Genomic DNA, 26,676 nt, shown 5'->3' on the forward strand with positions numbered 1-26,676 from the left:
TTGCATGATTTTATTAGAATATTAGTATTGCAATATATGACGTTTTTAAAATTATTAATGTCATGAACCAAATATTCAGCTGTCTTTGCATTCCCTTACTTGATAATTCCTCTGGAGGACACTGACTGTAAGAAAGCACTATGTTATTTGAGGTATCAATTCCAATGTCTTCATCACATGCACAAGCCATGTTTTGCGACACAATTTAAATAATGCATTTCGGTTGTGTATTTGATAACTGAAGCAACACTAAAGGGAGAAACTCCTTCAGGCAGACTGTTTTAGCTAAAAAAAACACGACGAAGGTGATGAACGTTTTATAATCGGTATCATCGTTATCACATTCGTGGACGGTTTCAAGTGGTGGTAAGCAGTGGACATGAGCCCCCAAAATCGAATTTTTCATTTTATTTAACACGATATTACCATCAAGAATGTGTTTGTCTCTTTCGTAATTCTTTAAAGTTCCTTAACTCAAATCTAATATCCGACTCCGATATTGTTTATTTATATGTAACTTACAAAAACATCACCCGTGTAATTCTTTATATAAATAGATTGCTATAATTATCTACTTCTTTTCTTTATTTACAGGTGCCTTTAAGACAAGGAATGAAATATTGAGATCAAGAGGATCGTTCACGAAATATTACTCCATCACGGAAAGCATACGATTTTTACATCTTTTTGTATGATTCAGCAGGTATGTTACCTTAACCGTCAGTAAACCTAATTTTTTTTTTAAATTAGTGAAAAGATGCATGCATGCAGTTAGAATCCGCGAATCTGGTTTATATAACTTTCTTGTGGGGTAATAAATCACTGGAATAATACCTAAGTGTTTGATTGAATATGCACTGAGCTTAAATTTCAGCTATCGGTCGCGGTGGTCCCACAATAGCGTGCTCACGTCTATTGCGTGATTCTTAATCAAGTTAATGTGTTGTAGAGCGAATTGTTATCATGTTGCAGTGTAAGGTAGCACGTTGAAAATAAGCTACTTAAGTTAGGATTTGTTCCGAACGGACGAATTTACTACATGTCATTCGATTAATAACTATTACGATTGGATATGTTAACTTATTGAAGGCCGTACGGTGACCTATAGTAATAATAGTTGTTAACTTCTGTGTCATTTTGGTCTCTTGTGGAGAGTTGTCTCATTGGCAATCATACCGCATCTTCTTTTTTTTTTTATATTAAGTGGTTTGATGCATACGGGCCCTGATATTATATACATAATTATAAGATATTCCTACGGCTTTAACATTTTATCAACCTGAATATATATATAGATTCTACCACTGCATCGAGTGTAATACGATATTTATCCACTCGAGACAGTTAAATTTTCAAATTTAAAACGCGAGGCTTGCCCGAGCGTTTTAAATATTTAAAATTTAACTGTCGAGAGTGGATAAATATCGTATTACACGAGATTTGGTGGTGGAATCTGTTTCTCTAATGATTCTCTAACATTATGCAGGCAAACTTATTCCTTCTTTTCGAATGATATGCAAAAGATGTGTTCTTTTTATGTGACGTCATCAGGCATGGTCGCCTTTTTTCATGCCGTCACAATAGCAAATTCAGAGGAAAGCAAGAAAATTCGACGTCATAATCGGATTTTAACCAATAAAGTTGATTAAATTTGTTTATACAATGGGTGCAGAAAGGGATAAATTGACGAAGAATTAGAGAAATATATATATATATATATACTAAACATCCACCGATCAATCAATAAATTAACTTTGAAATGCCAATGTATGAACATAAATATGCATTAAGCATGTTAAAAAAAAACCTATGAAAAACACAACTGAAAACGAAAATGAGCACACTCTTGATATTATTTTTATGCATCTATTTTTAATTAAAAAAGCGCTCCGCATGTCCAAAAATTATAAAGTGTTATTTCTTCATAATTCTTTTCAAAGAAATGTTATTCAAGTTATAGTTTAGAATAAAACACTAATTGTATGTATGAAAAAAATCCTTTGTCGTCCTGAATTTGTCAAACCATCTTGACGAACAAAGTATATGGGGAGCGGGAAGGGGCTTTACAATTTAGGCCTACAGTTGTTCTTCTTTAATACAGTTCTATTTTGTTATTGGTATCATACTATTACTCTTAAGTAACATTGATACCTTTGTATTATTTCAATTGCTAATCTTTGTCATTTTAATCTACTATGCAGAAGCTGTTTAGAGTAGTTTTGTAATTATATAAAACAGATTTAAAAAGTAGAAGATTTCTTGTAAGTATATATATTAACACATCTTTAGGTAAGTATAGGCAAAGCAATTATAACATTTTGTTTTCAGGTTAAGAGGTAAGATAGCTTCATTGTACTAACATTGTCTGTTAAATATTTACTTATTTATATCAATTCATAGTGTACAGTATGTAGTGCATGACAGGATGCATAGTTTGTGTAATTGTAAACACGTTACAAAGTACACACCCTATTATACACACCCTATTACCAGATATCGCTACTGCCGATTCAACACAAATTAATGTCTGTTATATGCGATTTTAAAATTCCTTGTATTACAATTTGAAATGGAGAACAAAATCTACTGTTCACCATTAAATTATGTTGAAAAACAATTGGGACAAAAGTCATATAATTTCAGCCAAAATGATAACTGGTAATATGAGTGAGCTACTGAGTTGTTATGTTTTGCAAATAGAAATAACAATTTCGCAAAAACATGCTTCGCCGATAACATATGCATTAGAAAGCCTTTTATTCTATATTTTATTTAATTCTTTATCGAAAATAGAAAAAAAGTCTTTTTATTTCAGGACTGGGGTCTGATTAGTTTCCATCATAAATGACTGGTTTCTACATATACTTGAATTGCACGACAACAGAAGTGGACCAATAAAGGCATGGATGGGTATTCTACTCCATTTCAAAATTGCTGAAAATGCTTGAAGAAAGCATGACAGCATTACAAATGTAGTGGATGCATTTGCAAGACTGTTGGTTAACAACAATAGACCCAATAACTCAAACAATTACCTTGAAGGTAGGATGTTTTTACTTTCAACTGTGTACACTGTACCCTTGTTGTGTTAACCTATCGCTACACCAACGGGTTGGATCTTAAGATGTATTTGCGGACTAGTTAATCATTTCTGATTCAATCATTTATCTGATAATATCACATGGTTATAGATTATCAGTTGATATGTAAAATAACTTTGATCTTCGACTATATTTTAAAGTTGTTCAAATAAGTAACAAAACAAAGACTATGTTTGTGCTTCTGAACTTGCAGTCATCAGTTACTCTCAAACCTTTCAAAACGATAGATGTATAGATATACGAAGACAAAAAAAAAACTTACATGATATGAAAAAGGGGGGGGGGGCATAAACTTCAAAAGAAGGTCGATTTAGTGTCATATGCAATCGTTTTATTTTACAATGTTTTGATTACAAAGCTTACACTATAAATCATGATCAATCACGAAACATCGACAACAGAACATACCTCAAAGACTTCCATTGTATCCGCAATACTTAAAAAAACGGGATTCATCATAGAAATAAAAGATCTATTACAGCACACAGACAATCTTTGCTAAGTGTTGATAAAGTATGATTTTGATTTGAGGAACACACAATAAGGAAAACATCCACAGGTAACTCATAATATGTTTATTGGACAATATCACTGTAAAACAAGAAGTTATTGTAACAGGATGCTGTTACGAAGTCTCCCAAACAAAGCTCCCATATTCTTTTGATTTGTTTAATTGTCCCATACAAGAATATATATGGTTTAGGGGTGGGGATCTTGACCTTTTACAAGTTTTTAAACAAGAGGGGGTGGGGTGACCCCCTAGGGACTTCCCTTTTATTTCATTTCATTTGTTTAATTGTCCCATACAAGAATATATATGGTTTAGGGGTGGGGATCTGGAAGGTTTACAAGAAAATAGAACATTTCTTCAATTGAACGGGGTGGGGGTAACCCCAATGGACTCTCCCTATATTTCATTTGATGTGTGTTATTGTTCCATACAAGAATATATATGATTTAGGGGTGGGGATATGGACTGTTTACAAGTTTTCAAACAAGAGGGGTTGGGGTGACCCCCTAGGGACTTCCCTTTTATTTTTTTTCTATTTGTTTTTATTGTCCCCTACAAGAATATATCTGGTTTAGGGGTGGGGATTGGGACCGTTTACAAGATAATAGCATATTCTCAAATTTAAGGGGGTGGGAATGACCTCCAGGGATTCCCCCTTTATTTCATGTGATTTGTTTTATTGTCCTATGATCATTTCTGAAGACTGTGTGTGTTTATCACTTAACGCTTTAAAGTTATATTCATTTGAAAATTTTCGAAAATAAAATCCCATAGGGTTCAATATTAAACCCCGCTATTCTTTGCCCCCCCCCCCCCCCCGAAATACCCCTTAATAGACCCCAATGCACACACGAACGATTGATGGCTCACCTAGGCATATTAGTCTAACATTTTATGAAACCCTAAGTAAATCTGACAAGTGGAAGAAGAAGAATAATAAAAATAATAAGAACTGAGCAAAAACAATAAGTCTCCAAACTTTGTTTGGGAGACTTAATAAAGAAACAAATCCACATAAGTGCACAGTTACGAGCAAGCAAAGGGAGACAAACATATAACATTGGTTTACAGCTATACTTTTCAACAAGCATGGTTTGAATATCATAAACATCTTTATTACTATTAGTTAATACTCTGTTATGCTATTGCAATGAATTCAGTATTGCATCTTTTGCAGAATGTATAGAGGATGTTTAAATAGAAAAAAAGATTTAAAAAGTAGAAGACTTCTTGTAAGTATAAATCATTTGACGCGAGGTAAGTATAAAAACATAACAATTATAACCATATTTCAGTCCTGAGGTAAGTTCGCTCTGAACGCTTTTAGTAATAACTTGTCTGCAGAATACATGTATTATGCGAACTAATGCAATGCATTCATTGTGCTGTACATTTAGAAGTTAATGTTAATAAGATTAAATAGCGAAAATAATTTTATACCTATTATTCCCTTTAGAAATGTGACGTTTGCATCTTTTTCATATCTTTGTTTTATCTGTTTGTGATTCTTATCAATAAGAATTGAATTAATTTTAAAATGTACAGTACTATGATGTAGTGGGAGGGTAGTATAATTTGTGTCATTTTGAAAACTGTATTAACAGTAATTATTCTTTATTTTCATCAAATAGTTAAAAAAAAAACAACAACAAAAATCATTTTACACAAAATATACTTCTCTTACACTAACTAGATTAAAAATCTTTCCGTTTTATTATATTTGATAAAAGTTTTTTTCGCCAATAAAAAATAAAATAAAATATATATTTCTTTTCAGTACTGGGCCAGTTTAAATTCCCGTACAGAAGATCAGCTATCGCTAACATCTGAAATGCATTTCAACAGTCGTTTACGAAGGTATAATATATATATATATATATATAAATCGAAACTCGAGCTTGTACACCGTTTTCTTATTAAATTATATCACTACGAGTTACAACCATGTCTGCTTTTCGCATGCTTTGTGCTCATACTACGCGCGGCGACACTATTGTTTGGCAATAAAAATATTTAAGATGAAAACGCACATATAAGTAACAATTGTCCCATATAGTGGATGTTGACAACAAAAAAGAAATCCCATGTTCTAACAACTAACATAGACTTGATATAGGATATAGTTTTTACTCTTATACATTCATCAGCAGAAACATGGGGCAGTTCAATCTTGAACTTAATTAAGTCGTTTTAGCAAAGTTAGACCGTATCGACATTTAGATATTAATGGGATAATGCATATCTCTAATCAATATTCATCAATGATAGAATACTTTTCAAAGTTGATCAAAGTACTAAAAATATGCAAGTATGTAGTAACAGTAGTAAACAATACTTTGCACATTGATAACCGCTTATAATACGTCTTTTCTGCTATCTCTATTGTTTTCAATCAGACACAAGTTCGAAACAAAAAAAAATGGTTATATCTTATTAAAAGAATTCCAAACTCAAACCAATGGAAGGAATCGAGTAAATGGTGGGAATGTAACGTTTATAATAAAAGTTTTTTCTTATTTTTTGTAGAAATTGTACTGAAGTAGTTCTTGTAAAAAGCGTGAGTAGACTAGAATCATTGTAAGGAGACTTAAAGGAGTTCGGTAAGTATATTCAATTGAACAGGTAGGTATGGATGCTTGAATTTTTCCTTTTATTTCAGATATGGGTAAGTTTTGATCGCTTTCTTGTACTAACATTGTCTGCTTATAACACTAGTATAATAGAATGCAATTTATTATTATAAAGTTAAATATGAAGGAAGGCATGCACATTTAGAAATTCTAAATTTAAAAGCGTTTTATTAAGTTATGGAATATCGCATGCAACTATCTAAATGAGTACAGTAATGTTATTTTTTTCATGGGCATATCAGTTCTAAATAAATGGCATACTTTGATGAAGGACATGTATTTGTAAATTTATCAATACTGGCGGAATTACAGATTGATGGAAGATATCTTTTTAAAATGTGCAAACTTTAATTCATCAGCAAGGAATGCATATTTTGTGTATGTTTATCTTTGAAAACTAAATAGATGGATATACAAACATATAACTAAATAGTCATTTTACCAATTACGGATTTGATTTTGTAATTACACACTTTAAGATAGTTTGTGTCCCTTTGACAATTGCATTGACATCTGGTTCTAGATTTGACAAAAATATTTTACTTTCCATGCAAAGCAAAGGTTTTGATCTTAACAAAAGAAATCATACAATATGCACAGACAAATTTGGGTTGATCGCTAGCTGTTAATAAAATTTAAGTTCTTCCTAATGAAAGCATCTTAAATTACAGAGTTAATCGTGGAACCGGGAAATAGACTATTGATAGATATATGTTTTAATTTATTTTTTTTTCTTATCTTTTGTTTGTTTTAAATATTCAGCACAAAATATGCAATCCCTATTGGCACTAATCATGCGAAAACCTCTTTGTTTGATAGGTTAAATTCAACAAAGAGGTTTCTACCAAATTAACTACTACAAATGGGAACTTTAAATTAAATTCAAATCATTTATTTTTTTAACTTAGTTTACAGATTATTTTCAGAAATTGAGTTAAATCTTTTGTCAAACTTAGAATAAAGTTCACATTTTTTATATAACACCCATATTACCTTGTACTGACATTTCTTTTCAGGTTGACGCGAATTCTAAAGTTATATCTACATAATGATATTGATGAGTTAAAAGCCATATCAAAATAAAATCGTTCCAAGCCATTTTTATTCTTTGACATCCTTGAAACTACAGATAGGACATCACAATTATCTGATGGTTCAACATTGAACTAGACCAGGTTATGGTTAAAATCAGAAATGAAACGCTTGTTTGAGACCATTCGTACCTTTTGGACACATCATTCCACAAATTTAGCATTCGGTTTTGTTTATCTTACGGAACAAACGAAGCGATTGACAAATTGTCATGAAAAAACTTTAAGTTTAGAAGAAAATTTTTCTGATAAGCACTTCCAAAAATCTGTGATGACAAAGTGACGTGGAAATAATTGTCACAAATTTCATCGAGCTACCGGAATAGGTTTGTCCTCATCACGTGGTAAAACAATAAATGGCTTATGAATTTGTATTGTCATTTGATCATGTATTGTTTCAGATACTACAACAGAGGAACCGACGACTACCGAAATCGAAGCAACAACTACAGCACCAGTACCATCTACAGTACAACCATCACAATGCCTTGATAATGTTGAGGGCGTCAATAGAACAGACGCTACACTGGATGAAGAATGTGGTGCATACAGTGGAACCGCTAAATGTATAATACCAAACAGTGCCTGTACCACAATTGACAGTACTTGGATATGCAGATGTTCACAGGGATATGCAAAAAAGAATGGATTGTGTACACAATGTGAGTTTGTTTGTTTGTCGCTTTGTATTTAATTCATACACATGTCTTGTCGATACACAAACAATTATTGAGCTGTTTGATAATAAATGAAATAATTACACACCCGTCAGATATTCCTTAAAGCATCCTAGTCATATCAAGCAACACTGCATCTTAGGTGTAATCTAGAAATTACCTTTAGTTTAGAATATTGGTAGAATTCATTGATGTTTGCATACAAGGCAAACCGTATTCAAAAGAGAGGCCATTTGATTCGGGACTATCCGTTTTGAATTCCATCGAAATTCACTATTTTTGTGATTTTATTTTTTTCCAAAACACAAACAAGAAACTCATCTTTATTTTACAGTACCGAGTGAACTATTTACATCAAAACAGTCATCGCTTAATCTTTTGGAAAGTAGCCAACCAGGTGATCAAGGTATGTTGTGAATTATTGGAAGAGTTTCAAATTCATAATTTTTTTCCTTGCTTCTGAAATCATTTGATTAAACAAAATATTCAGGTTTCAAAATTTCAATAGTACATTAACAGTCTGCATAGTATGAACACAACAATATATATTAAGTAAGTAGAAGGTTTTGGAATTTAAATATTCTTGAAACACCTCTGCTTGTCATGATAACTATGTTGATTTAATTATTTATCAATATTTTGTTTTATTATGAGATTAATTGTAGTCGAACCCGCTGCATTATATGTAATTGTTCCGCATACAATTTCCTAAATCCAATATTACACAAATTTTATGCAACACGTCGTCATACTTGATGAAAGTTGCATTGTGCATTATAAAAAGCCGTCTTTTAAATGCTCTGGCTGATTTGTCAAACCTTATATACAATATATAATTGTATTTTTACACTTACATTTCAAAACAGCTTTTGAACTTTTCAAATATATTGACATCGGACTTCACATTAGAAACATATATTGTCGGAATGCGCATCTTATGCAATGCAGTTGTTATCGTTTAATATAAGTAATACCACTGGTTCGATAACAAAGATGATGAACTGTAAGACCATAAGGATATCACCAGCGCCCAGTACCTCAGTACATGGTAATGACATGACACGACAGCTTAGTTTTGTTGATATTTCCTGTCAAAACTTTTGAATGATATGAAATAATGGAATATTTCTCCATCAGTCATTGATCATTTATGATTTACAAATGTATGATCTGTTCATGATTTTGTTGGTTTTCATGCATTACAGAAAACACTATTTAGATATCCCCTTACCCTGGAAGTGGCTAAAATGACAATTATAATCAATTGTTCAATCTATTTTCATTTGTCAAACTATGCAATTGAGGCTTTAATAAGAAGCAACATGTGTTTATTGATATTCTAGACTAGATAAATCGACATGACAATTTTTTCAGCTGTGCAGGCCTTACATGCCATGCGATTTCAATCAAATACAAAAAGCTTCAAAGGAGAATGGGACACAACGAACAGTTTGATAGATCAGACTTATCTCATGTTAAATATGGCATGTGCTAATCAGATCATACATAAGACCACGAACATATTTTTGTCATGATAGAGACACGTCGAATTGAAGAACTAATTTGCGATAACTTTTGTAACACTTGTGTTCGTATTGTGTCAATTCCTTACCAGAGTTTTGATCAGTTTTCACTCTTTAGATGAAGTCCTTATATCATCAATAAACACGTGACTGTGTAATGATATAAACGGTATCCATTTTGAATGCATCAGATGCATATTTCGACAATACATGTCTCTTCAGTGTTGAACGAGACCAGCATATGTGTAACGTATTATTAGATATAGACAAACGTCATAATGTGGGACAGAGGTTATGTTACTAGTACTACAAAAAATGTTCATTAAGCCTGTTCATGAATAAAGGTAGATAACTCGGTTTAAGAAAACCTTATATGTAATTGAACATATACATTGCATATATAATTGTTTGAACATTATGTAATGAAGACTGGATGATTCGATTGGGTAAGAAACTCGAAAGACACATTATCAAAAACGAAAATATATATATGATTTTATCTATCTGATATTTCATGTTATATTTCCTACCGAAGGTTGTTAATTTCTCTTGGTACCTCCAGTTCCTCCACCAGTGAAAAATAGCCTCCACGAAATAGCACAACAGTACTGAAAGGTTTGATTAACAGTAATCACTAATTTGTTTGCAGAAAAAAAACTTGAAATCCTGCCACGGGCGGGGTATTATCTTGCATTCTTAATGTTAGCAGTCAAGTGATTACTGTAGAAGTTATAATTAGATGACCCGACCACCAAAGTCCCGAGCCGTTTGGAAAACCACTGTTTAAATTATAATATGGTCAGCAATTGTTCCATTCTTAATAATTTCAATTTCATCTTTTTAGTAACTAAAATAGATTTCACAGAGGTACAAGGTCTATATAAAACAAAGCCTGTAGCTGAAATAATAGGACAAGATTCCGATGTTTTTAGAGTCCAAACTGTAAACACGGAGATGGTTATCATTGCATTGGACAAAGATTTGACGAAACCGAAGTATGAAATCTTTGTGGTAGTGTCTGTAACAGCTGATGGTATCGTGATACGAGATTTCAGACATATAACAATAACAGTAAACAAGGACAGTGTTATTAGGGAAGAAATATTCATAATGGATGGAACATTGAAAGACAGTGTGGTTGGCCTGGTTTGCCAGTCGTGCTTATTATTTGAAAACATGACAAAAATAGATCGTGATAGTATCGTAACGGTACAAAACGATGGCGTTATTATAACATCAAAAACTATCAATCTAAATAGTATCCAAGGTTCCACAACAATAGCATATTCAACATATGTCGAAATTCAACAACAATTTACTTCTGTTACCGTAGCTAATATAACAATTCATATCATACGTGCTGAGTTTGAATGTGAATTACCCGAAGATAGTGTTGCAAATACCGTTGTCGGTAACCTGAAATTAAATATTCCATTTTCAATTGATTCCGATTCTGAATTTCAAATAAGTGGATTGTCATTGACTCTTGGGTCCGTCGTTTTAGATTATATCGAGCAAATTAAAGTTATGAAAACACTCAGGGTATCAATAGGTGACTATACATTTGACACTACAATAATGATAAATGTACAAGATGTTAATAACAAAAGTCCAATGTTTATAGCCAAACCGTATAATTTTTTTACATTAGAGTCGGCATATCCTGGGTTGATAGTCGGCGTTGTTTCAGCAACTGACCCCGATACAAACTCCGATTTGACGTATTCGATCAGTTCACCCGGTATATTAGTGATCAATAACTACGGTATCATATCAATACAAAGTGGTTTTGGCACAAATGCAACTGGTTATAACGCCACTGTTTCAGTGACTGACGGGTTGCATCTTGTAACTGAATTTGTAACTGTTGAAATTGAACAAGCGACAACCAGTAATCTCCAAAATAAATTTGTTGGAAGTATTCCTGAAAATCAAAAGACTCCAATCTTAATAGAAACCGTTAACATAACAAATTACAATAACTATAAGTTCACAGATAGATCAGCTTATACAGATTTTAGTATTGACCTTAATACGGTAAGATTATAAATTTATTACAAGATATTTTATATCATACAGTAACAATTAAAAGTAAGTCATATATACTATTTTTCACCTATCTTTCGTCTTATTCATTATTTACCTATCCGAAGTGGCCATGCCGTCAATGTCAATAATTTGTGCATTTTTTCACATTGATACTGTTATTGTAAAGTTGTATTTTTGTTTGGCTTAGCTACAAGAACAACAATTGAACAGTTTCAACTTGTGTTGTACAAGTTAAGTATCGACGGGAATCCAATAGTTTTTTTTCAGGTTGATGGAAGATATATTTTATTGTAACCTTCTCACTTACAGGAGAACTTGTAGATTTGATTGATCTCTCCATTTAATTCTTAAAACTTCATTCATGGAATTTCACAAAATTTAGTGCATCTTTTGATAGTAGCAAATGATAAGAAAAAAACTCAAATTTCAAACCCGAACTATTACAAAACCCCCCCCCCCCCCAAAAAAAAACCCCAACATATCAGAGAAAACACTATGAAAATTTAAATCCCAATTTTGTAGCATTTTTCGACCTTCTAAATGTTTTATTAAAATACTATATTCACCAAAGAATCATAATGGATTCATTTAAGAATCGATTTTATTTCATTTCAAAAAAGTTAATAACAAAAAAACATGATGTTTAAACGAAACGTGTTTATTAAATTAAAGTTTATAATGTTATGATAAATAGCAAGGGGCGATACAGTCATCATGGTATTATTCTTTGTAAATTTGTAAATATATCTAAAAACAAATATGACTAAATCTATAAGGTAATAACATATTTCATTATTAGAACAGCTCATAGCAACCAGTAATTATTCTTTAAGGGACAAATTAAAAATGAAAGAGGCTTTGACAGGGAAAAGGAAACTGAGAGGGAGTTCAAATATACAATTGTAGCAAATGAGAAAGACGCACTGAAATGTTCATTAGTGGTAAGTAAACTTAACATAGGTATCAGGATAACAAATTTGTAAGACAGATGTGCGTTTTATTTGTAACAATGATCATATAGTCTTTTAGGCAGAATTAACAAAATCACAAAATCAAATATATAAGAAAATGCAAGAATTAGTGTTCCTAATTCATGGTAATCATTTGAAATAAAATTTATTTTTAGATCTATGAAATTAAAATGAACATACAGAACGATCTTCTCAAACATATACTTGTACATAGTCGTGCATGTTTAAATCTATAAGAAATACCTTACATAGTCGTGCATGTTTAAATCTATAAAAAATACCTTACATAGTCGTGCATGTTTAAATCTATAAGAATACCTTACATAGTCGTGCACGTTTAAATCTATAAGAAATACCTTACATAGTCGTGCATGTTTAAATCTATAAGAAATACCTTACATAGTCGTGATTGTTTAAATCTATAAGAAATACCTTACATAGTCGTGCATGTTTAAATCTATAAGAAATACTTACATATATAGTCGTTCATGTTTAAATCTATAAGAAATACCTTACATAGTCCTGCATGTTTAAATCTATAAGAAATACCTTACATAGTCGTGCATGTTTAAATCTATAAGAAATACCTTACATACAGTGGAGTTCAGTTCTAACCTCTCATAAATTCTGTCAGAATCTGTCAGGAGAACAGTTCTAGAACAGTTTGTAGAACTGTCAGCCTGACACCTTTTAGTTAGTTCTAGGTTAGAACTGTTCTAGCTAGAACTGATTTGGTCAGTTCTACCTAGAACTGATTTGGACAGTTCTAGCTAGAACTGATCCTGACAGTTCTACCCTAGAACAGGTTTAGACAGTTCTAGCTAGAACTGACCAAATCTTTCATTTTTTTGTACATAGCCGTTAATTAGTATTATGGGGGGGGGGGGGGGGGGGGGGGGGGGGGGGGTACTATTTGAATTGTTTTACATTTGTTATTCTGGGAGTCAGGATGGCTCGTTATCACATAACAAAATTACCTGACCTCATTAACCAAATGTAATATCTGTTTACGAGTAGTTTTCATACCTCGGACAGACCTGTTTAACAAAAATCTTTTGACCACATCAATCTAAACTGACATTATATTTGCTCTTTCTTTCTGCAAATCTATATAGCTGCACAGTACTTCAGTTTTAATTTTAGGTCAAGAGGGACTGTACTATACAAGTTACAGCAATATTGGAAAACAATTTTGTTCGAATCAATTTATAGTGCCAGCATGCAGGGGCAGATCCAGCCATTTAAAAAAAGGGGGGGGTTCCAACTATATGTTATATGTTCCCATTCAAATGCATTGATCGTCAAAAAAAGGGGGTTCCAACTCCTGAACCCCCGCCCCCCTTGATCTGCCAATGAGCATGTCCTCTTTTTATTCAAAATATTGAATCATAAACAAATATCAGTAGTTTTCATACTTCAGACTGAGTCGTATAATAAAATCTTTTGACCGCATCAACCAAAACTTACCATATTTGCTTTTTTTTTTATGTAAATCTAAATAGCTGCACAGTAGTTCAGTTATAGTTTTAGGTCAAAAGGGACTGTAGTATATAAATAACTACAATATTGGAAATCAATGACCACAATTTTTTTTCTCTCGCATCAATTGAGAGTGCCAGCATTTCCTATTTTTATTCAAAATATCGCATCAGAAACAAATATCAGTAGTTTTCATACCTCAGACTGACAGTAACATGTAATCATGTAACAAAATTATTTGTCTGCATCAATCAAAACTGACCATATTTGACAGCATCAACCAAAACTGACCATATTTGACTGCATCAATCAAAACTGATCATATTTGACCACATCAACCAAAACTGACCATATTTGCTCTTTTTTATGTAACTCTTATAGTCGCATAGTAAATCTGTAATATTTTTATGTAAGGATGGATTGTAAAATCATGAAAATACAAATGATAGAAATATTGAAACACAATGCTACCTAATTTCATTTGCATCAATTTAGAATGCCAGCATTTCCTATTTTTATTCAAAATATCGCATCAGAAACAAATATCAGTAGTTTTCATACCTCAGACTGACAGTAACATGTAATCATGTAACAAAATTGTTTGTCTGCATCAATCAAAACTGACCATATTTGACAGCATCAACCAAAACTGACCATATTTGACCGCATCAACCAAAACTGATCATATTTGACCGCATCAACCAAAACTGACCATATTTGCTCGTTTTTATGGAACTCTTATAGTCGCATAGTAAATCTGTAATATTTTTATGTAAGGATGGATTGTAAAATCATGAAAACACAAATGATAGAAATATTGGAACACAATGCTACCTAATTTCATTTGCATCAATTTAGAATGCCAGCACCTTTTATTCAAAATATTGCATCATAAACAAATATCAGTAGTTTTCATACCTCAGACTGACTGGTATAACAAAATAATTTGTCCGCATCAACCAAAACTGACCATATTTGCACTTTATTATGTACATGATGTCAATCTTAATAGCCGCAAAGTAAATCACGTATATTTTTATATCAGGATGGATTGTTTAATATAAATGAAAGCAATATTGGAAAATAAAATTATGCTCACATCAGTTTATAGTGCCAGCATGTCCTCTTTTTCATCAAAATTTTGAATCGTAAACTAATTTCAGTAGTTTTGACATCTCAAACTGACTCATGAATATAACAAAATTATTTGTCCGCATCAACCAAAACTGACCATATTTCACAACATCAACCAAAACTGACCATATGTGACAGCATCAACCAAAACTGACCATAATTACACTTTGTTATGTAAATCTTAATATGTATATAGCCGCATACTAAATCATCTATAGTAATACATATTACGATGGATTGTATTATTCAAATGACAGCAATATCAATGAATATTGATACACATTGGCTACAAAAAAAATTCCACATCAATTTAGAATATCATGATCAGCAAGTCCTCTTTTTATTCAAAATATTTAATTGTAAACAAATTTCAGTGGTTTCGATATATCAGACTGAGTGAGAGTTGTTTTAACAAAATTATTTGACCGCATCAACCAAAACTGAACTTATTTACACTTTATCATGTAAATATACATGTATATGGCCTCATTGTAAACATGGTAAACCAATTTTATTTCTATGTGAGGACGGATCGTATGATAAAAATGACACCAACTTTGAAACACAATACACCTTATCGCTAATCCTGGCTGACCCGGCCTCTTGAACTTTTGAAGCAGACAACAATGACTTTTCCATTGTGGCATCAGATATTTTGTTTTATGACGTCAAAATTTTACGGGAACCTGTGTGATATCCAGTAATGGCAGACAAATAGCGACAAGGTGTATTTATACCATAACTAAGAATTTAGCGCACCGCTATTTCCTCTCTATCCATGATAATGAACCGTCATTAAACATGCTAAAGTGACTTTTTAACATGTTTAAGTCAGTAGTTTGTGATGGTTTTTTTTTAAACAAAACTATTTAATGGCATAATCCAACACTCACATGACTGATTCATATACTTTATTTTAAAAATAAAATAAAAAGTACATGTATGGGAAGTTCTCTTCTTGGAATAGTATACTGTTAATTTAATTTGAAGAAGACAAAGAAAAATGCATGATTTTGTTTGTAGCCGAACGTCCAGGGGCAAATGTTTCATTCATGTTCAGATCCAGTATATTTTTCGGAGTTGCAGACTCCCAGATATCATTAATAATCGTTATGGATAAGTCTGGCTAAATTGATGAGATGGTATATAGCTTTTTTACGTTGTACAACACTTTTTCCATTAATATCCCATAATTCATCCACTGTACAATTTTCGTTTGAACATTTGTCAAAACAAAATCTTAAATGAATGTAAATCCAAGGCAAACAAGGTAAATTACGATTAAAATTCCATGAATTAAATGCAGAGTTTTATTTAGGAAGAGACTGTTAAATACGGGGAACGAAAAAACGTAAACAATGATGTTTCCGTATGCAATCTTATAAAACTATTTCTCCGATGAGTTGGGTAACTTTCTATTCACTTCGATATTTGTACATGTAACGTAATAAAAGTCGTTTGATCAGTAAAAATATAGAAAATCTGCTATTTAATATATAGCAAAGTAATTGGAAGTGATTTATTTCTTCTAAATTCTAAAGTGCCCTTACTGCAGTGACGTCATTTAGAACTGTTCTACAGTCCTGACTGATTTAGTCAGTTCTGCTGACAGTTCTACGATTAGAAGTGATTTGGACAGTTCTACCTAGAACTGATTTAGACAGTTCTACCCTAGAACTGATCCTGACAGTTCTACCTAGAACTGATTTATTCAGTTCTACCTAGAACTGATTCTGACAGTTCTAGGGTAGAACTGTTCTTAGGTAGAACAGTTCTAGGACAGGTTAGAACAGTTCTATGACAGAATATTCTGACAGTTCTAATGAGAGGTTAGAAGTGATCTCCACTGTAGTCGTGCATGTTTAGATTTATAAGAAATACCTTACATAGTCGTGCATGTTTAAATCTATAAGAAATACCTTACATAGTCGTGCATGTTAAAATCTATAAGAAATACCTAACTGCGTTTCCCCATTTTGATCTCAATACATGACTCTTCAATTGTCCTTTTCATTAATTCATAAGAGACCATACAAAACTTATAATACCTTTGATAACCAATAATACTTTGTTGGATTATATATAATAGCTAATGTAAATTTAGAAATTATTTCGTACATTTTTATTGCAATTTTTGAAGAATAAACAAATATGCGAGTTTGATCATTGCGAGTGAAGAAAAAGCTTCACACATATTCATGTACCATATATCAGAATGAAAAGCTTATTATAGCGGTACTAAAGCAATCTCATTCGCATCAATTAAAAGACTCACATTAGTTTCTCAATTAATAGATGTTTCAGTTGTTCCAAAAATGCCTTTTGTGCTTCCATTTTTTTTTAAGCTCACCTGGCCCAAAGGGCCAAGTGAGCTTTTCTCATCACTTGTCGTCCGGCGTCCGTCGTCGTCCGGCGTCCGTCGTCGTCCGGCGTCCGTCGTCGTCCGTCGTCCGTCGTCGTTAACTTTTACAAAAATCTTCTCCTCTGAAACTACTTAGCCAAATTTAACCAAACTTGACCAAAATCATCATTGGGGTATCTAGTTTAAAAAATGTGTGTCGTGACCCGGCAAACCAACCAAGATGGCCGCCATGGCTAAAAATAGAACATAGGGGTAAAATGCAGTTTTTGGCTTATAACTCAAAAACCAAAGCATTTAGAGCAACTCTGATACGGGGTAAAATTGTTTATCAGGTCAAGATCTATCTGCCCTAAAATTTTCAGATGAATCAGACAACCCTTTGTTGGGTTGCTGCCCCTGAATTGGTAATTTTAGGGAATTTTTGCTATTTTTTGGTTATTATCTTGAATATTATTATAAATAGAGATAAACTGTAAACAGCAATAATGTTCAGCAAAGTAAGATTTACAAATAAGTCAACATGACCTAAATGGTCAATTGACACCCTAAGGAGTTATTGCCCTTTATAGTCAATTTTTAACCATTTTTCGTAAATCTTAGTTATCTTTTACAAAAATCTTCTCCTCTGAAACTACTCTGCCAAATTAATCCAAACTTGGCCACAATCATCTTTGGGGTATCTAGTTTAAAAAATGTGTGGCGTGACCCGGCCAACCAACCAAGATGGCCGCCATGGCTAAAAATAGAACATAGGGGTAAAATGCAGTTTTTGGCTTATAACTCAAAAACCAAAGCATTTAGAGCAAATGTGACCAAGTAAAATTGTTTATTAGGTGAAGATCTATCTGCCCTGAAATTTTCAGATGAATCAGACAACCCCTTGTTAGGTTGCTGCCCCTGAATTGGTAATTTTAAGGAAATTTTGCTGTTTTTAGTTATTATCTTGAATATTATTATAGATAGAGATAAATTGTAAATAGTAATAATGTTCAGCAAAGTAAGATTTACAAATAAGTCAACATGACCAAAATGGTCAGTTGACCCCTTTAGGAGATATTGCCCTTTATAGTCAATTTTTAACCATTTTTCGTAAATCTTAGTTATCTTTTACAAAAATCTTCTCCTCTGAAACTACTGGGCCAAATTAAACCAAACTTGGCCACAATCATCATTGGGGTATATAGTTTAAAAATGTGTGACTTGACTCGGCCAACCAACCAAGATGGCTGCCATGGCAAAAAATAGAACATAGGAGTAAAATGCAGTTTTTGGCTTATAACTCAAAAACAAAAGCATTTACAGCAAATTTGACAGGAGATGAAATTGTTTATTAGGTGAAGATCTGTCTGCCCTAAAATATTAAGATGAATCGGATAATTGATTGTTAGGTTGCTGCCCCTGAATTGGTAATTTTAAGGAAATTTTGCCGTTTTTTTGTTATTATTTTGAATATTATTATAGTTAGAGATAAACTGTAAACAGCAATAATGTACAGCAAAGTAAGACCTAAAAATAAGTTAAGTGACCAAAATGGTCAATTGACCCCCTAAGGAGTTATTGCCCTTTATAGTCAATTTTTTACAATTTTCATAAAATTTGTAAATTTTCACTAGCATTTTCACTGAAACAACAGATAGAGATAATTGTAAGCAGCAAGAATGTTGAGTAAATACAGATCTACAAACACATCACCATCACCAACACACAATTTTGTCATGTGTCCTTTGTTTAATATTCACATACACCAAGGTGAGCGACACAGGCTCTTTAGAGTCTCTAGTTTTATACAGATTGAACTTCCTTACATTTGACAACATCTATACCCTTCCGCTTTAGATAAATCCGAAAGTTATGCTTCATTTTTTTTAGATTTAGCGCAATATCTTTTGTAAAACGATATCTAATTTATTTTGATTTTCTTTTACATATATGTCAATAGAAAAAGAAATTAAAAAAGTACGTTAAAAGTAGTTTTAAAGTAACGGATGCATTTAATAAGAGTATAACGCTTATTCATTTCTAAAAGACGACACTAATGTTTTACTTTTACATTAAATTTACAAATATTTATTGCATGTAATTGACAGGTAATAGGAGAGATAACTATAACAGTGACCGACCTAAATGACGAGCCACCTGTATTTGCCAGCCATTCTTATAAAGCCACGGTTTCAGAGAACGCTAATAATGAAAAAGTGATGGTAAGGCAACATAAAATTGATTTAGAAACCCTCGCGTTTTTTATGAACATGTACTACGGTTTATGTTTTGGTGAAAGGGTTTATCCACCATTGTATTATATAAGGTAACGCCTGTACTAAGCCAGGCATATGACACTTGTTATCCATTCATTTGAGTTGTTTGAGCTTACCCTCGCGTTTTTTATGAACATATACTACGGTTTATGTTTTGGTGAAAGGGTTTATCCACCATTGCATTACATAAGGTAACGCCGGTACTAAGCCAGGCATATGACACTTGTTATCCATTCATTTGAGTTGTTTGAGCTTTACATATAACATTTATTTGAAGACTTTCGGTTTACAGGTTCTGATGAGTTTTCTATATTGTTTTAATTACATTTTTCATAAGAATTCAACAAAAGTTTGTGCAAAATATAATATTGATTATAAACATCGCAATAACTTCCGCACCTTTGTGCGTTGTGGATATCAAATATATGCATCCGATATACATAACTTAATGTTCCCACACATTGATTCTGAAGGCCATTTTGTTCTTAATGAACCAACTTATGTAGAACGAAAAATAGACAAAGCCTTGCGAAAGGTAACTAAATGGTTATGTTAATAAGTGTTCTAATTATTTGCCACAAAAAATCATGCAAAAGATGATTTAATTACACTGTGCTTCTCTGATAACTTATACAACAGACATCAGTACGCCTCTAAGAATGGACTGGAAGAATTAGATACATTACTGAATCAAAGTTCGAGATTGTGTTACTTAGGAGTGTTTGTAATTTAAAACAATCCTGAAGCAGAGGGCGGCAAGATTAAATCAACTCTGATCGAAAACGGAAGCCTGCCGCCGAGTGTGGGATTTTGGTATCTGTGTTGAAGACCCATTGGTGGCATTTGGCTGTATTTTGTCTTTGGTCGGTTGTTGTCTCTTTAACACAAACCCTATTTCCATTCCCATTTTTATTAAGTATGATAATATGATCTGCTCATAAGTTCTTGTAAGGTTTAGACTTCTTTCGGCAGCAGATTTCCAAAAGGGCATTGTACCTAAAAGAAACTTTGGAAAATAAAAAAAAACCTAAAGAACAAAAGCATTTTAAATTTATACTATAAAACATTTACAATGCGAAAACTGTAACCGGTCGACGATGAACACGAATTTGTAAGTAAGAAATATATTTGGAAAATTAAAAAAAACTAAAGCACAAAAGTATTTTAAATTTATACTATAAAACATTTACAAATGCGAAACTGTAACCGGTCGACTATGAACACGAATTTGAAAGTAAGAAATATATAATTTTAATCTGATAACATACAGATATATTCTTAATGTACCCCCAAAATTTATTTTTAAGCTTGAAATGTGCTTTAAAATTTTTTTTTTTTTTTTAGTTTTCTTAAAATTTTAAACGATGTTTAAATAGATGCCCCTTTTCAACTTTTTGCTAATAAAAACTCGGGTTGAAAACTCTAAAGGTTTTAATCCTCTTAGGCAAATCTGTATCGGTTAGTTTACACCCTCGGCTTTCAAACAGTTGGCTCAGATCATTCTTAGTGAAGGTAAACCCAGAAAAGCGCTTCGGATGTATGCCACTTATAAAGTAATGTTTTGATTTTTAAGGGTTCAAAATGCAATTGAACATGTGTCTTATCTGTAATCACTGTGTGTTATTTTGTGCAGCGATTGTATTTTCAAACACTGAACATATCTTAACTTATAGAATTGCTTTATATCAAAAATCGATATAAACTGACTCGACAAAACAGTCCGTATAAAACCTAGAAATCGGGACACGCTGAAAAGAAATCGCAAACATAAGTATATAATTTAATGTTGGCGTAACGCGTCCTCTGATTAACTGATAGTGGTTTGTCTATCATCTCATATACATTATTTTGTCATGTGACAATGACGTCATCAACGTTTTTTGATGATTTATTCCGTCTTAAAATGGAATTTAGAATTAAATTAGAAGGCATGACTGTTATATTCTTTTTCTTTCTATTCGACATAACATCACAATAGTGGTGCTTACTTTAAAATAGACCGATATGCGGGTTATTCAGTGTGCACCACATTTTTGATGTATTTCCTCCATATTCAGAAAAAATATTACAGTAATTTCTTAAAAAACAATTAAGAGTATATAATGAAATATTTGAATTCCATTTATATATTAGGTTGTTCCTGAAATATCGACGACTGATGAAGATTTAGTTTCTACAGTTGCATATAGCATTTCAACAAATACTGACAAATTCGCCATAGATTCATCTACTGGTAAGATACATATTGTTACATATTCTTGTATATAGATATAGGAAGATGTGATATGAGTGCCAAGGAGACAACTATCCATTCAAGTCACAATTTATAAAAGTAAACCTTTATAGGTAAAAAATGTCTTTATTTGTAAATAATTAACTAAGAAAGCATTGAGAAACATACACTGAACATTTATTACCTTATTACAAAAAAGTAGAAAATGGGCGAATGTAACACATTCCTGCTTAGTAATAGATCTACAACAGAAGAAATGAAAAATCACACACATATTCGATGCCTTTAGGTATTGTCGCTCTCCTTAGTAATTTGGCTCTATGAGCCCCTTCTTATGACTGTGATTTAATTTTATGGCCCCGCAACGAAGTTAAAATTTGACATTTCACTGTTTAAAACTTTCCAAGTCGTAAAATAGTTATAATAACTCCTTTTCTAAATAGCACGTTTTGTCGCTCTTTTGGATAGTAGGTAACCTTTTCCTTTAAACCACACGCAAATTGTTGTCGAAGGATAAACCTTTATCTGGAGTGGTGTTCAAATCTATGGGTTCCACCACGGAATTAAGCGGCGGTGACGATTTAATATGGCGTTATTCCATTATGATGTTACGAAAGAGATCTGCCATAAATTTGGAGAAAACAAAAATCTGCCATAGATTTGATTTTTTTAACGTTTGTAACGTCAAATTTGCCTTACATTAGAAATCTGCCATAGATTTGGAACCCGCAATATATTTAAGTCCTACATATATTTTGTCGAGTACATGCTTTCTTAACTGTTTATTTCAGACTTATTGTGATTTTGATATACACTTTAGTATATTAAAAATCAAATATGAGAATTTGAGTAAAATCAAATCAAAAAGCCAGTGCCCCAATAATATGTGTAGCATATTTTAATAATGTGATGTACCTTCTATAAATTATTGTTTTGTTTTATAATAGGAACTATAACAACAAAATTGGGACTCGACAGAGAAGTGGACGATCACCTAACTGTTGAAGTTGTTGCAACAGATGGCGCAAACTCTGCAACAGCTACAGTTACTGTCCAAGTACTGGATAAAAATGACAATACTCCCCAATTCAATTCTGGTCAAAGCAGGTAAATTCTATTTGAATGATGAATTTGTATTATAAACTAACCGACTTATAATATGGTTTCCTTAATGTATATAAATGGTTAATTTAATGAGTGATAATTGAGTTTAAAAGCTTAATAATTTGTTTAGGTTTTGTTTGTTATCGTGAATTCTATGCAAAAATTTGAGTTATTTTTGATTTCTAAAGTATTACAGTGTAATAATATCTTTTAACATTTTTTTTATCACATCCATTACTCAAATAGGTATACTCCGTGTTAAGAAGATATTAGTAAATTTATGTTAAATTACAGAAATATTTAAACACGATTATAAGTTATTGAAGATATAATAAAATTGAGAATGGAAATGGGGAATTTGTCAAAGAGACAACAACCCGACCACAGAGCAGACAACAGCAGAAGGTCACCAACAGGTCTTCGATGCAGCCAGAAATTCCCGCACCCGGAGGCGTCCTTCAGCTGGCCCCTAAACAAATATAAACACTAGTTCAGTAATAATGAACTCCAAATTGTACACAAGAAACTAAAATTAAAAATAATACAGGACTAACAAAGGCCAGAGGCTCCTGACTTAGGACAGGCGCACAAATGCGGCGGGGTTAAAATGTTTATGAGATCTCAACCCTCCCCCTATACCTCTAGCCAATGTAGAAAGGTAAACGCATAACAATACGCACATTAAAATTCAGTTCAATAGAAGTCCGAGTCTGATGTCAGAAGATGTAACCAAAGAAAATAAACGAAATGACAATAATACATAAATAACAACAGACTACTAGCAGTTAACTGACATGCCAGCTCCAGACCTCAATTAAACTGATTGAAAGATTATGTTTTCATCATATGAATATGAGGCACAATCCTTTCCGTGAGGGGTTTAGTATCATACCATCATAACATATACGAGAAGAACATAACCCGTGTCATGCCAACAACTGGTTTTTAAATAAATGTGTTTAGTTCCGATGCAGAGACCCTATTAGTGAATCAATATTAAAGCCAAAATATGCAATCTTTAATGACCTGACACCAGTATCGTAACTATATCCCTTCTTAATAAGTCTATTTTAAGGTTTTGTTAGCTTCTGATGTGAGTACCGACATTTTTGTGCTTTATAAAGAATATTTCCATAAAATATATGTTTAAGAGGTTAAAGATGATACACGGAAACATTTATATTCTTATTTCTTTATATGATACATACTTGTTTGTATTATGTTAACCAGCTGGACACAAATACATGATACAGACAAAACCAATCTGAATACAAATCAACTATCCTTGATGAATTTTATTTTAATAAAATTAAAAAAAAAACCAGTTATGGCCAATGACATAGTTTTCCTTTAAAGCTAAAAACCTCAAAGTGTGTTCTTATTCGCGAAACAATCAAATAATTCAACAACATTAAGCACGTAAACACATTCAACATTGGCATTTAGCAGTGTTATATTTCTTTTAAGTGAAGCTATTAATAACTTTCAAATGCTTCTGTATCAAAAAAAAATTCAAAACAACACTTTGGGCCGGTTCTAGCGACATCCTATAGAAATAGAAATAACACGCATTGAGAAACACACTTGCCAGGTTATCTTTGTTTCAACAAATCACAAACATCGATTTTGAATACATAAGTTCGATAACCTTGTAGGATATATTAGAGGCAATAATTTTTTTAATTAATTTGGTTATTGTTTCATTGAAGTGTCGTCTCGTTGAAATTCTACCCATAAGTCTGCTTAATGTTCAATAGATTTCGTATTTTATTAATAATTGAAGCATTTTACATTTCTCTCAGTATGACAGTCTATGAGAGTTCATCTATTGGAGCAAGTATTGGAAGAATAAATGCTACTGACTCTGACGAAGGAAAAAATGCAGAAATTACTTTTGACCTCGTCAGCAATGATGGTGGTCCTTTTAGAATTAACCAAACAACTGGAGAAATAACTGTCACTGGAAAACTAGACCGTGAATCTTCCGAGACATATGGAGTAAGTGTATTTGCACGAGATAATGGTATATCAATAAGATCCAGTTCCATGTCAGTAACGATAACTGTACTTGATGAAAACGATAACCCACCAGTGTTTACTATAGACGAGCTTAAAGTTGAATTTGAAGAAAATAAGGATTGTTCCAACCAAATAGCAACTGTAAGTGCAACTGATGCAGACAAAGCTGGTACAATTAACAGCCAGATAACTTATTCATTGTTAAGGTAAGAATTGTTTTATCTGATTTATTTGTCAGTGCATCATATCAAGAGATAGCTACCATGTTTTGTATATATTGTAGTTAAAGTCAATAAGTGAGCTGAGTTCTTCACGGGGTTGTCGATTTAAATTACTTGAATAAGAAAATTCGAGGTTCAATATTCGAGCCAAACTGTGGCGGTTTCTTCTTTTTATAACGGAAAAATACATTGTCGCTTTGAATGGAGGTGACAAAATTTTACTTTAGCGAGATACATATATATTATAAAGTTGATAATACTTTTTGTTTCAATTATTTTAAACAGTTACGTTTGATTATTTTTATAATAGGATGGTAAAAATTTAGTTTGCATTATTTTGCATTAAGAGTTTTTTTTTATAGTTTGATCGGTGTTAAACGCAACTTTCAAAACTATAGTGCTATTTCGTTGAGGTCAGTTGTTGTTTTTATTTTTATTTTGTTTTATTGTTTTATTGGGTTTTTTTTGTGGGGCTTAAAACAGACTCAAAACATTATTGACTCACGAAATACATTTTCTCATTTAAATCATTCCACTGTGTAAAGTGAAATAGCCAAAATACCAAACTTCAAGGAAAATTCCAAACAGAAAGTTCATTATCAAATTGCAGGATCAAAAGCTTAAAATTTTAAACGAATGGACAACTGTTATATTCCTGATGTAGTATATTCATTTGAATTATTTTAAACATATATGGAGCAATAATATTTAAACTTAACGTTTAAGCCCGCACAATCAGGTCATATTGTTCCTGTAAGAAATGAACCATTACATACCCTTCTTTAAGTATTGTTTCAACTTTCAGTGGAACGCAACATTTTACATTGGATTCATCGGGTATACTGAAATGTAAAAGTACCCTGGACTACGAAGATAAATCATTCTACCAGATTACAGTTAAAGCTCAAGATAATGGTTCTCCGCAATTAAATTCAACACAGAATGTTACCATCAATATAAAAGATGTCAACGACAACGCTCCAATCTTCGAATCTCCTCCAACTGCAATAACTATCAGGTGTGTGACCTATGTGAACTAAAAACTTCTAACCATCTACATTTAATCAACTGCAACGATCATTATTTGGTCAGTTCGCCTGACTTATATATTTATTTCTTCTCAATGTGTGATTTTGAAACATAATAAATAAAATTTTACATTGGAAACAGTCAATGTAATGAAATTCATCGATCCCCTTTAAATTTATGTTTTGAGTTATCCAGTAGGAGCTACACTGCATTGGGGGAAAACGAAAAGAAAAATGAAGAGTGTCTTTGTGACTGCATCGTGCATATATTGTTGTATGTTTGTAACT

The 26,676-nt window shown here is 32.2% G+C and overlaps 1 protein-coding gene across 3 annotated transcripts in view; it reads left to right on the forward strand.

Moving 5' to 3' along the window:
• LOC139511814 (protocadherin Fat 4-like) overlaps window positions 1–26,676 on the forward strand; it is a 68,637-nt gene that overhangs the window by 15,492 nt on the left and 26,469 nt on the right. For 2 of the 3 annotated variants that reach the window (XM_071298911.1, XM_071298909.1), the window contains exons 2-15: window positions 595–703; window positions 2,202–2,261; window positions 2,816–3,042; window positions 4,790–4,844; window positions 5,390–5,469; window positions 6,139–7,995; window positions 8,345–8,416; window positions 10,378–11,570; window positions 12,416–12,523; window positions 19,616–19,729; window positions 21,917–22,016; window positions 22,964–23,123; window positions 24,923–25,345; window positions 26,166–26,378. In XM_071298911.1, the coding sequence (XP_071155012.1) occupies window positions 10,488–11,570; window positions 12,416–12,523; window positions 19,616–19,729; window positions 21,917–22,016; window positions 22,964–23,123; window positions 24,923–25,345; window positions 26,166–26,378 (2,201 nt within the window). In that variant the 5' untranslated portion in view covers window positions 595–703; window positions 2,202–2,261; window positions 2,816–3,042; ... (3 more) ...; window positions 8,345–8,416; window positions 10,378–10,487. The remainder of the gene's footprint in view (window positions 1–594; window positions 704–2,201; window positions 2,262–2,815; window positions 3,043–4,789; window positions 4,845–5,389; window positions 5,470–6,138; window positions 7,996–8,344; window positions 8,417–10,377; window positions 11,571–12,415; window positions 12,524–19,615; window positions 19,730–21,916; window positions 22,017–22,963; window positions 23,124–24,922; window positions 25,346–26,165; window positions 26,379–26,676) is intronic. The other variant, XM_071298910.1, reaches the window with a different exon arrangement.

This window comes from Mytilus edulis, chromosome 2 (genome assembly GCF_963676685.1).
Source record: "Mytilus edulis chromosome 2, xbMytEdul2.2, whole genome shotgun sequence".
In the NCBI taxonomy this organism is placed as follows: Eukaryota; Metazoa; Mollusca; class Bivalvia; order Mytilida; family Mytilidae; genus Mytilus; species Mytilus edulis.